This window comes from Lactuca serriola, chromosome 5, assembly GCF_051521515.1.
Source record: "Lactuca serriola cultivar US96UC23 chromosome 5, Lser_US96UC23_V15, whole genome shotgun sequence".
Taxonomy (NCBI): domain Eukaryota; kingdom Viridiplantae; phylum Streptophyta; class Magnoliopsida; order Asterales; family Asteraceae; genus Lactuca; species Lactuca serriola.
In genome coordinates this window covers 165,564,237-165,578,579 of record NC_136412.1, presented here as the reverse complement: position 1 = coordinate 165,578,579, position 14,343 = coordinate 165,564,237, and the positions used below count along the sequence as shown (strand labels likewise).

Sequence of the window (14,343 nt, the reverse complement as noted above, 5' to 3'; positions counted from 1 at the left end):
GGTTGATCATACGAAGGCCTTGGGGTACTAGGTGTTTTTTGATTGTTTGGGTTGTTGGAAGAATACATTTTCAAAGTTTTGGAAGAAAAGATTTGAAAGATGATTTGATGAAGGTGTGGTAAAATTATGTTTATGAGGTGATATATGTAGGTACTAAATAAAATTAAAATTTTGACCGTTGAAAACTGGTAAAAAGGAAAAGTAGTTGAAAATTGAATGCGGCCATCTACTACCATGTGCGGTCAAACCGCAGTCGAAACTGCGGTCATGGGGCGGTGTTCCCTTTGGCCGTCGTGGTTTTTGTGCAGTCTAATCGCGTCCACTCCTTCAAGCCTTATGTACGTTTTTCACTTTCTCAAAACCATCTGAGTGTTTCTAGAAGCTCATTAAATGAGAAAGCTTGTAGAGTAAAATATTCAAACAACCCAAAATCAATATTTTTAATATACCATGATGCTTCATACATGTGAGCATGCATTGAACAGAGAATGTCATCACCTACCCGTAAGAGAAAGGCAAACAAGTGTTATGGCCAAAAGTCAAGTCTTCCCCCCCCCCCCCCCCCCCTTCACTCTATGCTCTAATGTTGGTCTCCGTTGAGAGGCACATACATAATAGACAAGTCGAAATTAAACGGAAAGAGCACACCCACTCAACCACTATCAACGGTGAGGAAACCATGATCAACGGTGAGGCAACAACAAAGCCACAAGGAGGGAGAAGATCTCGTGAGAGAAAGACAAAGAAGATGTTTGTGAGGGAAATACGAGAAAAGCGAGGGTAATCAACAATATTCTTTTTCCTTTTTTTTTTGAACGGCAACATGACCGGTTAGTTGTTAGTATTAAAACTCCAATTTTTGTTAGCACTAAAGATCGATCCCTTTAAGTAATAATAAAAATGAATAAGTAAATAATTTCTAAAGTATGATTCGTTGATAATTATTTTTCAAAAACACTATTCCTTAGTTAAAAACTCGTTAGTATGTCCGAGTTTCAACAAACGAAAGTGGTCCAACACTTCATAATGTAATATGCGTCCAAAGTCAAGTGGACAACATGCGTCAAATGAGTCAATAATTCAAAGATATGTTATGCCTCAAAAGTCATTCATGTAATATGCCTCAAAAGGGTGCAAAAATATGTACATCAAATCATTTAAATACACTCAACATATCCTTCTCAAACACCCAGTTGTATACTCAAACATACATGCAACAAATGCCAATTTTTGCACGAATTTAGTTGAAAATGACTGTAGGATCTATCAATCCAATAAATGAAGAGGTATTATAAGCTTTAAACCCAACAAAATAACATCAATTGATTAACAATTAGCATCTTTACAACTTACCCATTGCCATTGCCACTCACTAGAAGGAAATTACACATGAGCGTTTGGAAATGAGCAATAATATAACGTAATAGTCAAAAACAAAAATCTTGTAATAATATAAATCTTCTTCAATGTTCAAAACATCTATAAACATACAGCATAATCTAAATAGCTCCCAAACCATGCCAATGTTCGATATAGTTCTAAGTTTCTTCATAAAAAGTTATTTTTCTCAAGTAAATAGCAGTTCATTAATCACGATAAACCATGCCAACAATCGAATCGAGTGTCACCCACCATATATACCTCCAAAGCACTTTGATAATCATGTTTCCACATACTTTCAAGCTTCAAAAACGCCTTTTTTCGGGACCACATGTTTCGTAAGAACAACTCCAACATATATAAAACTCGAATCATATTAGGTTCAATATCCGATTCAATAATGTCCTTAAAAATCATTACCTCTTCCTTTAACCTACCATCCAAATTCCAAAGCATACACTCCAAGAACATAATTATAACTCTCTAAATCATTCAAAAACCCTAATTTCCTCATCATTTCGTGATCCCAAATACATCCTCAAAACTCTGATCTTCTTATATACACACAACATCATTGCGTAAGAAAACGCATTCATGTTCCTAGCTTTTAGTAACTTCTCAAAAATTAAAACCGTTGTACAGAAAAACCGATAATACAAAAATGTTATAATTTTTTAAAAATGTTGCGTAGAAAAACAAATACGGAATATCAAAAACAGAAACATTAAATGCAGAAATACTAATGCATAACGTCAATATCAATTTAAGTACCAAAATTGCTATAATTCCATAATAACGACATGTCAATTTAAGCAAGATGGACGCAGGATTTCATAGTAGGGTTGTTACGGGAAGGTCAGGGGTTGCACAATAGTAGAAAAATAAAAATTTCGAAACTTTTCGGAAAATTTTACACTGCATCCGAAAAAGTCAGGGGTTGCACGGGCAAACATGTGTCCTATACTGTGTCCACCCCTGAATTTAAGTACCAAAATAAGTACTATCTTCGTACCAAAAATGTTATAATTTCATACAAAGTCTTAAAAAAATGCGTTTCGTGATCCCAAATGCATCATTTGGTTTTAAAAAATTAAAATAAAAAAGGGTATTATCGGCGACATGTGTTATTAGCGGTGATTTGTCGCCGCCATTACCTTTAGCGGCGACTCATAGTGGCTTTAGCGACGTTTTTTGTCGTTGCTATTTGCTAATGGTCATTTTTTTGTAGTGATGATGATCTTTTGTATGAAAAGATGGAGACACTCAAAAAACGCGAAAGTTTGAAGGATAACCTAAGAAAATGCATGGAGTGGATCTATGAGTGAGTTTTGAGGGGGTGGGGTGGGGGGGGGGGGGGGGGGTGTATGGGTAGTTGGTGGTCATGGGAGGACGAAACGAAATGCATTAAAATGCAGCATCTAGTCAAATATCTATAAATATACACTACTCAATGATGTAATATGCGTCCAAACTCATGTGGACAACATGAGTCAGATAAGTCAATAATTCAAAGATATGTTATGCATCAAAGTCAGATCATGTAACATGTCTCAAGGGGGTAAAATTATGTACATTTATTAGATATTGTTCACTATGCGTCAAATGAGTCAATAATTCAAAAACATGTTATGCATCAAAGTTAGATCATGTAATATGTCTCAAGCGGGTGCAAATTATATGTACATCTATTAATTAGATACGCTCAAATGAACCAAGTTTCAGCAAATAACATTAACTCAACTCCCAGATGTGTATTCAAAAACTAGATTATAATTTACCATAAGGTAAGTTAATATCAGACAAAAAAAAACTCACTAAAATTTAACATTCTTAACATTGGTCTTATTAAATGTTAATTGTAAGCATATCATTCTAGCACATATAGGCTTTTAATAGATTGTTATTTTATTTCAGTCTTGATACATGGACCATATCCTCTCTATATATTCTCAATTTTAATAGAATGAGAATAAATCAAATCTCAGTAGTTGCTCAATAACTAAATAGACTGTAGCAAAATAAATGCTTGTAGCAAGTATGTGCTGATACCAGGGGCCTATGGTAACTTAAATTTTCTGAAAATAACACTGAAAGCGGGGTCCACGTGAATTTTTGGCATCCCTAATTTGTATGCCGACTTTGTTAGAAGCTAAAGTCAGAACATTGACAAAAACGTAAAGTGGCTATTAATAACCATTACATAACAACCTATCGAGATATCCGAAAACCAAATCAACTAAACTAGATCCCAATGCAATCAAGTGGAACTCATGAATGCATGTGTGGTTGTCTATTAAACCTAATTTATAAATTCAAGATTTGATTTATATAAAAGTTTATGCAACCATCTTTTCTAGTAGTTAACAAGAAAAACATTTAACACGTTATGAACATTGAGATAAGAATTTTCAAAATTACAAAACAGAAACATCTTTAGTGAAAACAGAATAACTAAAAATAAAAAGTCAAAAGATACAAAATAAGCCCTAACTTTTTACAATTTTGTTCTCATTTTATCTGACTTTAAACATCATTTATCCATACAACACTTTATCCAGACAGATCAAAAGACGAGATATGATCTAATTTCTGAACTAATAACTCGAGTAAATCATAATTAATCACTAATATCATGATAAACCATACCAAAAACCAAATCAATAGTCACCCGCCACGCCTCCAAACCACTTTGATAATCATTTTTTCGCATACTTTCAAGCTTCAAAATCGCGTTTTTTGGGACCCCACGTTTCATAAGAACAACTCCAAGATATTTAAAACTCGAATCATTCGGTTCAACATCCGATTCAATCATCTCCTTAAAAATCATCACCGCTTCCTTAAACCTACCATCCAAAGCATACAATCCAAGAACATGATTATAACTCAACAAATCATTCAAAAACCCTAATTCCCTCATCTTTTTAGCAATCTCAAACGCCTCCTCAAAATTCCCGATCTTTTTATACATACACAACATCATCGCGTACGAAAACTCGTTCGCGTTCCCGTTTTTTCGTAACTTCTCGAAAATTTCCTCCGCCGGTTTCACCATCGACCGTTCCGTGTACAAATCGATCATACAATTCGATGTATAAACATCTAAATCCGAGGAAAGCAGAAGAAGCGTGAAATACGCTTCTTCTGCTTCCCTTAAGCACCCGACTTTCGTATAGAGTTTAATCAAAGAATTACAAATAACCGAATTCATCTGCAAACCGCGTTTTTCCATCGCGTTCACGTACCTTAACGCCTCATCAACGTTTCCGATATCCGCGTACGCGTTTATCAAAACACCGTACACGACAACATCCGGTTCGATTCCCGATCGAATCATTTCATTATATACTTCGATAGCGGGCCCCACTTCGCCTAATTTCACGAATCCCGAGATCACCGCGCAATACGGTACGCAGTCGGTTACGAATCCGGAATCGCGCATTTTTCTTAAATAGAAAGCGGCGGTTTTCGGACGGTCATCGGCCGCCAACATTTGGATAACCGAATTATAACTGCAAATATCTGGTGTCACACCGTGGTCCTCCATACGATCAATTAACCGATAAACATCATCATATCTTTTGTTAACACCATATGTTTTAATCATAACATTATACTCAAGAACTTTAGGGTTTCTTTGTTCTTGACAACATTTGAAAACTTCTTCGGCTTCGGGAACATGCCCACGTGATCCAAAAGCATCGATAATTGCCGAGTAACAATCCGGAGTCATTTTCCCCGAAATATGAAACCGTTTGAACCATAACCATGCCCTTTTAAGCATCCCCGACTCTATATACATTCTAGTAATCGAAGATTGTGTGTATTCATCGATTTCAAGACCTCTATCATCCATTTCCCTCATGAGTTTTTCGGCTTCATCGACCATTTGTCTTATGGAATAAGCATATAAAAGGGTACGATAACTCACAATATCGGGCATAAGAGATGAATCTTTCATCTTTTTGAAATACTTGGTTGCTACAACGATGTTATCGTGCTTTGTATGCATTGAGATAAGGATATTATACGTTCTAGTATCGGGTAGGCATTGAAACTGTTCCATTTTTTGAATCAATGATTCAACTTTATCTAATTGGCCATGGTCACCGAACATATGAATCATTGAATTAAAGGTTATAGTATTTTGGACAATACCTCTTTTGAGCATTTCATCGAACGTTTGGGATGCATCTTGAAGTCTTCCAGCTTTCCCATATATATCAATCAAAGTGTTGTATGTATACGAGCTTAAAGAAACAGTTTTCCCAGTTGACCATTTTTTGAAGAATTCTATGGCTTTTTCAAATTGTCCAGAGGTTTTGTACATTTGAAGAACGATTCCCATGGTGACTTCATCGGATTCTATTTCTTTCTTGTTCATTATATCTAAGAATTGCATTGCTTTTTCCCGAAACCCACCTTTACTGTAAACATCCATTAAAGTTCCGTATGTTGAATTGATGGGTTCGATTCTGTTTTTCTCCATTTCGTTCAGCAAGATTTCGAGTTCTTCCCATCTTTCAGCTTTGCCGAGGATTCTGATCATTATGTTGTAATGGATTACATTCAACTCGTAGCAGCCTTTCTTCTTGAACCAGTTGAAAATCTCCATGGCTCTTTGCCAAGATTTTTGCTCCTTTAAGATTATGGTTCTTTCTTTGTTGCTCAAACTCAGTTCCCATGGCATAAAGGCTTCGTCCAAATTGGTAACTCTTTCCAGAGTGTCTAACATAGCAGGAATACACCCTCCGTACCTTGCCCATTTCGCCGAACACTTGGTGTGCTCTTTCTTCACCACCCCATTCTCAGGCACGACTTTCGTCGAACAGTTGGCGTGCACTTTTTTCACCGCCTCATTCCCATTCACCAATTCCGTCGTACACTTGTTCTGCAACTTCTCCTTCTCTAGCGTATCCCTTCTTGACCATACTCTTCTCTTCACGACCTTATCCTTCTCAATTGTACCCTTTTTTCTCTCTGGGTTTTGAACTAAACCATCTGGGTTCGACTTTGGTTTACGAAAAACAGTTCTTTTGTCAAAATCTAATTGTTTTTGAGGTGGAATTTTGTGTTTCTTGATGAGTTGTTCAAATTCTCTTTCAGTACGGTGGCATGGAAGAGGAAGTGAAACTCCGCCATTGATGTTGGAATTTGAGGTCTTGACTGGATGGAGAACTGGAATACAATTTGTATCTAAATGCTGAAGCTTGACAAACATTGATTTTTTGTTGAAAAAGGTTTTGGTGAATCAGTATCTGCATCTGCCGACTTCAATCCTTTGTTCATGAGAGATGTCAAAAACCTTAATATGAATCAAACCCAGCTCGCTAAATATAAAATTATATTAAATTATGATTAAATATTCATTTTATGTTAATGTAACATCAAGCCGTTCTAGCTCAGTTGGTAGAGCGCGTGGCTTTTAACCACGTGGTCGTGGGTTCGAGTCCCACGGATGGCGTCTTTGTTATTTTTTGGTTTTGATTAACAACTAGATACATTACAGGCAAAAAATCTAGTGGAAAATAAATATACAAAGTCAAGTCAACCCTTTTTGAAAAGCTAAAGAATGGGTTTCTATTGTAAGCCAAACTAACACATCATATTTCTTCAATTCTAATAGATATAATATGATATGAAAAATTGCATATTTCCTTGGCTTAGAAGATGCAAAAAGAATCTCATTCCAATGTGTCCGAAGCATCTAAAAAACGTCAATGTGATTGCATAAAAAGTAGCTTGACATTCCAGGACCATATACCGCAATCTTAAATCTCTCCCCAATCGAGGTTAATCGTAAATGTGTGCGATGCTTATTTTTCACATTAGTTTATATTTGTAAAATTCTACTTATTATCAACTAGAACGGCTACACAATTAGGCAAGTGAACCTATTCTATAAAGATGGAAAGAGATAAGAGCAAGTGCAACTACAATCCGTTAAAAATGTAATAACTATTGTGATATCGTTTTGTCATGTAAATAGTAAAATATGTATGTGTCCTAGAGTTATGTGAAACTTGTATATGTAATAAGTGTGTGTATGGACTAGCAATAGTTAGTTCATGAAAGCAATAATGACTATAATAATGTCTAGTATGGTTAACAATAGTTTGTCTAAATTGTCGTTTGTAAAATATTTGTCTATATAAGGCTTGTTCCACTTATGAAATAAAATAGAGCGAAACTTTTTGAAAAAGTTTACTTTCAAATTTATTTGTTGAAGTTTTTAACTTCTGAATATCATATTATAATTATCACCCAAGAATCCAACGCATACCATCAAGATCATCTCAAGGCAAAATCAACCAAGCATTCAATAAATATACGATCAGGTACTCTCTTAACCATTATTATAGATTAAAATTTTATATTATTTACCATCACTTTAAATATAATTAAAATCTATTTTATTATTATCATATTTTGTTAATCGTGTTTTGTTCACAATTAGGCAAGTGAACCTATTTGTTTGATTGTATAGAGATGGTAAACATGAGTTGTCGAACACTTGGGGAACGTGTATGTAACGACCCAATTTTCACGTCCAAAAATTTCGTTTTAAAACATTACTTTAGAAAACATTAATAATTAAAAACATTGTTTGATCAAACCACAACACAACGTAAACTATGTCTAAAAGCCAAATCATACAACCAATCGAAATATCAGAGTATAAATCCCAGAGAAATCTCGTAAATGCGGAAACCAGTGTGTGTGCATGATGTGTCGCTACCGCGCCGGCTCCTTCCCCTTTGAAGAAGAGGTACCTGAAACCAAAACTGTAAACTGTAAGCACAAAGCTTAGTGAGTTCCCCCATCGTACCACATACCATACAAACACATAACATACATACTGCCAGGCTATTCTGGGGTGCCTGACTACCCGGTACGGCCATTCTGGGGTGCCGACTACCCGTGCGGTCATTCTGGGGTGTCGTCCTACCCGTGTCAAGCCATTCTGGGGTGTTGACTACCCGTGTCAAGCCATTCTGGGGTGTTGACTACCCGTGTCAAGCCATTCTGGGGTGTTGACTACCCGTGTCAAGCCATTCTGGGGTGCTGACTACCCGTCGGTCCTGACAACCGATCCTCGTGGACTATTTCACCCCCTACTGCTATTACTATCACATATCATAATATATTATCAGACATATCTGGGGTGTCTGAACTACCCTTCGGTCCTAGCAACCGTGTAACACCCCGTTTATTAAATAAATAAACAGATAAAATTAATGGATGAATAATAGCCATAAAGTCCATAATATTTATCGGGGTGTTGGTTTCGGGGAGTCGAATGACATGATTTAGAGTTTCGGGGATTGAAGTGTAAAATATGGACTTAATTTGTAAGTATTATTGAAGGAATGGACTAAGTGGTGAATTATTGGGACTCAAATTGAAGAGATTTTGGAAGCTTAGGCGCTGAATGGTAACATATAGACTTCATTTGAGAACAATTTATAGAAGAGGGGCTGATTGGTAAATTTTGGACTTTATTTGTAAGGGATTTCTGGCCAGGGGTTAAATTGTATATTCCAAAACTTGTTTTGTCATAAGAATCTTAAATCAAGGTAGAAATCGCCACCTGATCAAACCCTCAGGACCAATTATGCCAATTTCAGAATTTGGCTTGTCTCATTCTCCCTGATCGGATGCAGCTCCTGCTGGGAGTATTTCTTACTCATTTTAGGACCAATAATCTGAATTGCTTCAAAAGACCACAACACCCTTCTTCCACATATATATTCATACTTTTCAAGGATTAGGGTTAAGAATGAGTGAGTGTCGCTTGAGAGGCTGCATCATGTAGTTGTGTTTGTGAACTTTGACTCACTCCCTTAACAGTCGATGACTGCTATCATCTCTGGTGGAGTGAGCAAGTGTGATTTATTTCATTCATAAAATTAAGGTATGAGAGAGGAAGTGCATCGCTAGGAATGGGTGGCAGGGGATATGAAGTCCGACGACTTGGGAGGATGTTTAACGAGAAGTTGACTTCCGACAGCAGGTTTTCGATGGGTTTTAGAAGCTATGTTGAGTATCGTATTCACTCTAGGCGTTCACACTAAGTTTCTTGATGAGATTTTGTTCCAGTCGAAGGGAGGCTCAAGCGAATCTGTGGAGAGTAAATGCGATAACCGGTTGTGACTAGCGATCTGTTAACAGTCCAATTTGTAAGCAACTCCAATGGCGAGGTTTAAGCACCTTTTCAGCTAGAGAGGAGAGTGGGGAGAGAGAACTGAGAAAGCAACTCTAGTAGGTCGGTTCTCTCATTCTGCGGTCGTCATATTAGACGGCGCTAGAGGGGTTGTCACCGGAGAAGCTTAAATTGTCGGGATTGAAGAAGGGCTTCGATTGCCGAATGAATAGGGGTCCTTCTCGTATCTATGTGGGAGGTATTCATCAGCTACTTCCCTTTTAGAGCTACTATCCATTAAGGTAAACTAGTATGGGCTTATGCAACTAACTGATTTAAATGAATTGGGCTTCCTTATAAGAATTAGTTGGACTTAATTTAATCTGGATCATAATCTATGGGTTGATGAAACTTATTCGTGTTCTACGATTAAATGATATTTTGAAGAAAATAAATGGAGCTTAGTGAATCTTTAAAGGTCAACCAAATTTATGTCATGAAAGCTAATTTGAAATACTTTTGGGTTTAACTATATTTTTATAGAGTTGAGAAAATTACATAACCATTAATTTAACTAATAGTCACACGAGCTTTGTGCATGACAATGTTTATGATGGGGTTTAGAAGTATGTTATGGTCAATGAATTATTTAATAATAATATTTTAGTGGGCTTGATAGGCCCAATAAAGCCCTAATGGACCTAAAATCCCAACAATGTGATAAATTGGCTAATATTTGGATTGGGCCTTGGGCTTGAATAAGCCAAACTAGGGGTAATGTAGTAATTACCCAAAGAATGTACTTATGGTTATGTATTGGGACCCAATTATTAATTGGGTGTTATTTTGGTGTTGACAGTTTGGGAATCTGTCAGCCAGCAGCTGGGGTCGAGTCTGCGGGACTTCAGCAAATGTGTGATTATGTCTTCGGGACTTCAGCAGTGTGAGGTGAGTTACCTTCCAGTAGCGGTGGGTCTAAGGCCACAATGTCGGCCTACCAATAGGAGACGTATGATAGATGATTGTCTTGGTGATATCATCTAGGTTTGCTACTACCCGATATGTTATATGCTAGCATGAAATGTTGTATGTGATAGTAGTTGTGTTCGGTTGTTAGGACCGAAAGGTAGTCAAACACCCTAGATACGTCTGACAGTATGTGATGATATGTTTGCATGCTGGCTTGTTAATGTTATATGCGATAGAGGTAGTATGAGGGGACCAGTCCCCGTGTTCGGTTGTTAGGACCGAAGGGTAGTTCAGGCAACCCAGATATGTCTGATAGTATGTTTATGTTATGATATATGTGATAGTAGCAGTAGGGGTGGAATAGTCCCCGAGGGTCGGTTGTTAGGACCGACGGGTATGTCAGCACCCCAGAATGGCTTGACATGGGTAGGTCAGCACCCCAGAATGGCTTGACATGGGTAGGTCAACACCCTAGAATGGCTTGACACGCCAGAATGGCTTGACATGGGTAGGTCAGCACCCCAGAATGGCTTGACACGGGTAGGTCAGCACCCCAGAATGGCTTGACACGGGTAGGTCGGGCACCCCAGAATTGCCCGGCAGTATGTATGATATGTGATTGTATGGTATGTAGTATGATGGGGGAACTCACTAAGATTCGTGCTTACGGTTTTCAGTTTTGGTTTCAGGTACTTCGTGTTTAAAGGAAAGGAGCCGGCTTGATCGCAGCGCATCACACTATGGTTTTCCGCACATGAGATCTTTGGGATTACACTCTGATATTATTTTATGATAACACGTTTGATTATTTCTACTTTGGTTTTGACATGACATGATATTACGGATGTTTTATTACACTATTGGTTTTATAATGACGTATTTAAAAATGAAATTTTTGGCCTGTATTTTTGGGATGTTACAAACCGAACTCAGGGACTGCTCCCCTCCTACTACCTCTAACGCATATAACATAACAAGCCAGCATGCAAACATATCATCACGTACTATCAGACATTTTTGGGGTGTCTGAACTACCCTTCGGTCCTAACAACCGATCTCTACTTCTATCACATATAACATATCATGCTAGCATATAACATATTAGGTAGTAGTAAACCTAGATGATATCACAAAGACAATCATCTAACATACGACTCCTACTGGTGGGCCGGCATTGTGGCCGTAGACCCACCGCTACTGGAAGGTAACTCACCTCGAAGTAGCTGCTGATCTGATCGGGAACTGACTGTCTACTGCTGCTGCTGCTGCTCCGGAAATCCTCCGGCTGCAATTTCCACAACATACTCAATCAATCACTGCTAACTGACCTCTGGGTAAAATGACCATTTTACCCCTGACCATGTCATAAGTCAAAGTCAGAGTCAACTTTCAGTTGACTCGACTCGCCGAGTTGGCTCTCCAACTCGTCGAGTCCCTACCCAGACGATTGACCTGAATCCCGTTTCTACTCGTCGAGTTAGGCGATGACTCGACGAGTTCTCCTTCTAAACTGATATTCAAGTCCTTCATCCCACTCGCTGAGTTGTATGAACAACTCGTCGAATTCATCTTCATCCGATGAACACTTGTGCTGCGACTCGCCGAGTTGTATGAACAACTCGCCGAGTCTGTTCTTGATCTAAGGAGATTGCCTTGAACTCGCCGAGTCAGGGCATTGACTCGCCGAGTTCCTCCATGGATGAGTTCAGCTTCCAACTCACTGAGTCACACCCCGTGACCCACTGCTCACACTCGACTCTACGAAAAGGGGACAACTCGAAGACTCGCCGAGTCTGATGAACGACTCGCCGAGTCGTTGCCATGCAATCACTGAATATGCGATTTTGCTCGATTCCAGTCCATGCCATTTACAGATCTGGGTTCCTAGAGCATGAATGACACGTAAAGTTTCCAACTTTACGTGTAGATACTCACCAATGAGGGATTTGGGGCTCAAAATGCCTCAAAAGGGTAGATCTAGGGTGAACAAGCAACATGGGTCCATAAAGGTAACAGATCTGAGCTCCTGGAGCTCAATCTCGCCTAGATCTAAAGGCCAATCAACCTATTACGACTTATATTGCACATACAAGCTTGGGGATTGGCTCAAGAATGACTTAAATGAAGTAATAAGCATAGAAACAGGGGGAAAACGGGTTATACCTCAAAGGAACTGCTGAGAGAGCACAAAGATGCTTGGATTCCCTTCCTCTTGATCTACTCCCCTTTTGCCTCAAAACCTTCAAGAACACACAACAATTGCTTCAAACTTTCAATGAACAAGATTAGAACGAGGGTTGGGAGCTCTGAGGGTGAATGGGGGCTGGCCTGGGGCGGATATGATGTTTAAATAGGGTGCAAACCCCTGAAACTTAGGGTTTCATCCAACAGCGGTGACTCGCCGAGTCCAAGATATGGACTTGCCGAGTCGCCAACTTAAACGTGTCCCGGGTCCCGTATCTACTCGGCGAGTCGGACCTATGACTCGCCGAGTCCAAGGCTAAAAAAAAAGAGGATACTCAAATAAGATTTACGTACCAGGAACCAGGTGCTACAGTGTATGATTTAAGATTAAAATATCTACTACTAATTAAACTAAAAAAATTATAACGGATTGAGGGGGTGTCTAATTTTAAAGTTTAGAAAACTTCTTATCATCAACTTTTAAATAACTAGAAAGCAAACAATTATTTAAACTAAAAACGAAGCAGATAACGATTTTAAGACAAAATTTAAAGGGTACTTCCGTTTAGATTCGATTCACATATTCCTTATGGTTGATTCATTGATAGTGCAATAGATTCAATTTCATCGTTTACCGATTCCTAATATGACTAGTATTGTGATCTAATTATTAATCCTTTGATTTAATAATATTATCAATTGCAGTGATTAATTGAACTAATATTCTTACAAATCAGTATTCAGATCGAAAAATGAAAGACTTGAATTTTAAATTGATATCAATTATAATGAATTCCAATTATCTATACATGAATGATCATCACATATAATTTCACACATTAAAGTTACCAACTTTTCTATTTAACCATAGGTTTTTTGTCAAAACTCTAGTCAAATAATTCTATAGTTCATAAAATCATATGATTTAAGCACATCAAGATAGACTGAACATTTAATCCTAACAATACTCAACAATAAAAAATATTGAAACTTTAACACATAAAGATCTTTATCAAGCAAACATAATAAATAAATCACTAGATTAAATCTGAAATCCTCAAAATCAATGCATAAGTTCAAGGTTCCTCTACTTTAAACGAAAGTAATGGTTTTTACTCCATAACTAAAGCAAAAAAAAAAAAAAAAAAAAAAAAAAAAAAAAAAAAAACATAGTAGACTTTGTTAAACATGATTAGAACAAAGCAAACCGAATGATTGATCGTGTACATGCTCTCGATCTCTTCGAATCTTGCTCCACAATCGATCTTTGATCTCCAAAGACTGTAAGAGGGTTCTTTGGTCGTCAATAGTTGAATGATACTTGTTGCATAAGTAAGATAATCAAAGAATGTCGTATATTTTTTAGTTTCCATAAATCGTGTCACCACATCGTTGTGAAGCTATGACCACGTCGCAATATCGGTTCCTTCATGTGCCCTCCAATGTATCCGACTTATACATCATCTAGATGAGTTTATCGGTTCAGGACTCTTCACCACGTTGCGGTACCAGTTTCAGATTACTCCATAATTCGACTTTTGTTGACTCTTTTCAGCAATCCCACTTCCAGCACAACGTCTTTGATGATTTTATCTCGAACATGTCTTTGTTGTTGCAAAATAGAATTTAAACATTATAAGCATCAAATATCTTCAATTAAGATTAAA

The 14,343-nt window shown here is 37.6% G+C and overlaps 1 protein-coding gene, 1 long non-coding RNA gene and 1 other non-coding gene across 3 annotated transcripts; 2 read left to right on the top strand and 1 right to left on the bottom strand.

The window, feature by feature from the left end:
• Positions 1 to 3,764: 3,764 nt before the first annotated feature.
• LOC145053228 (Tetratricopeptide repeat (TPR)-like superfamily protein) lies at positions 3,765 to 6,671 on the bottom strand. The gene has a single exon (XM_079001229.1). It carries the CDS (start codon positions 6,599 to 6,601, stop codon positions 3,998 to 4,000), a length of 2,604 nt encoding a protein of 867 aa, XP_078857355.1. The 5' UTR covers positions 6,602 to 6,671; the 3' UTR covers positions 3,765 to 3,997.
• A 100-nt stretch (positions 6,672 to 6,771) lies between these two features.
• TRNAK-UUU (transfer RNA lysine (anticodon UUU)) lies at positions 6,772 to 6,844 on the top strand. Its single transcript has one exon. It is a non-coding gene; the product is annotated as a tRNA-Lys (tRNA).
• A 2,163-nt stretch (positions 6,845 to 9,007) lies between these two features.
• LOC145051307 (uncharacterized) lies at positions 9,008 to 11,384 on the top strand. The gene is made up of 3 exons (XR_013683526.1): positions 9,008 to 9,782; positions 10,383 to 10,471; positions 11,182 to 11,384. It is a non-coding gene; the product is annotated as an uncharacterized LOC145051307 (long non-coding RNA).
• Positions 11,385 to 14,343: the final 2,959 nt, after the last annotated feature.

Bases quoted from the DNA above. Each gene is read 5' to 3' on its own strand.
- LOC145053228 (XM_079001229.1), bottom strand. From the start codon at position 6,601: ATGTTTGTCAAGCTTCAGCATTTAGATACAAATTGTATTCCAGTTCTC.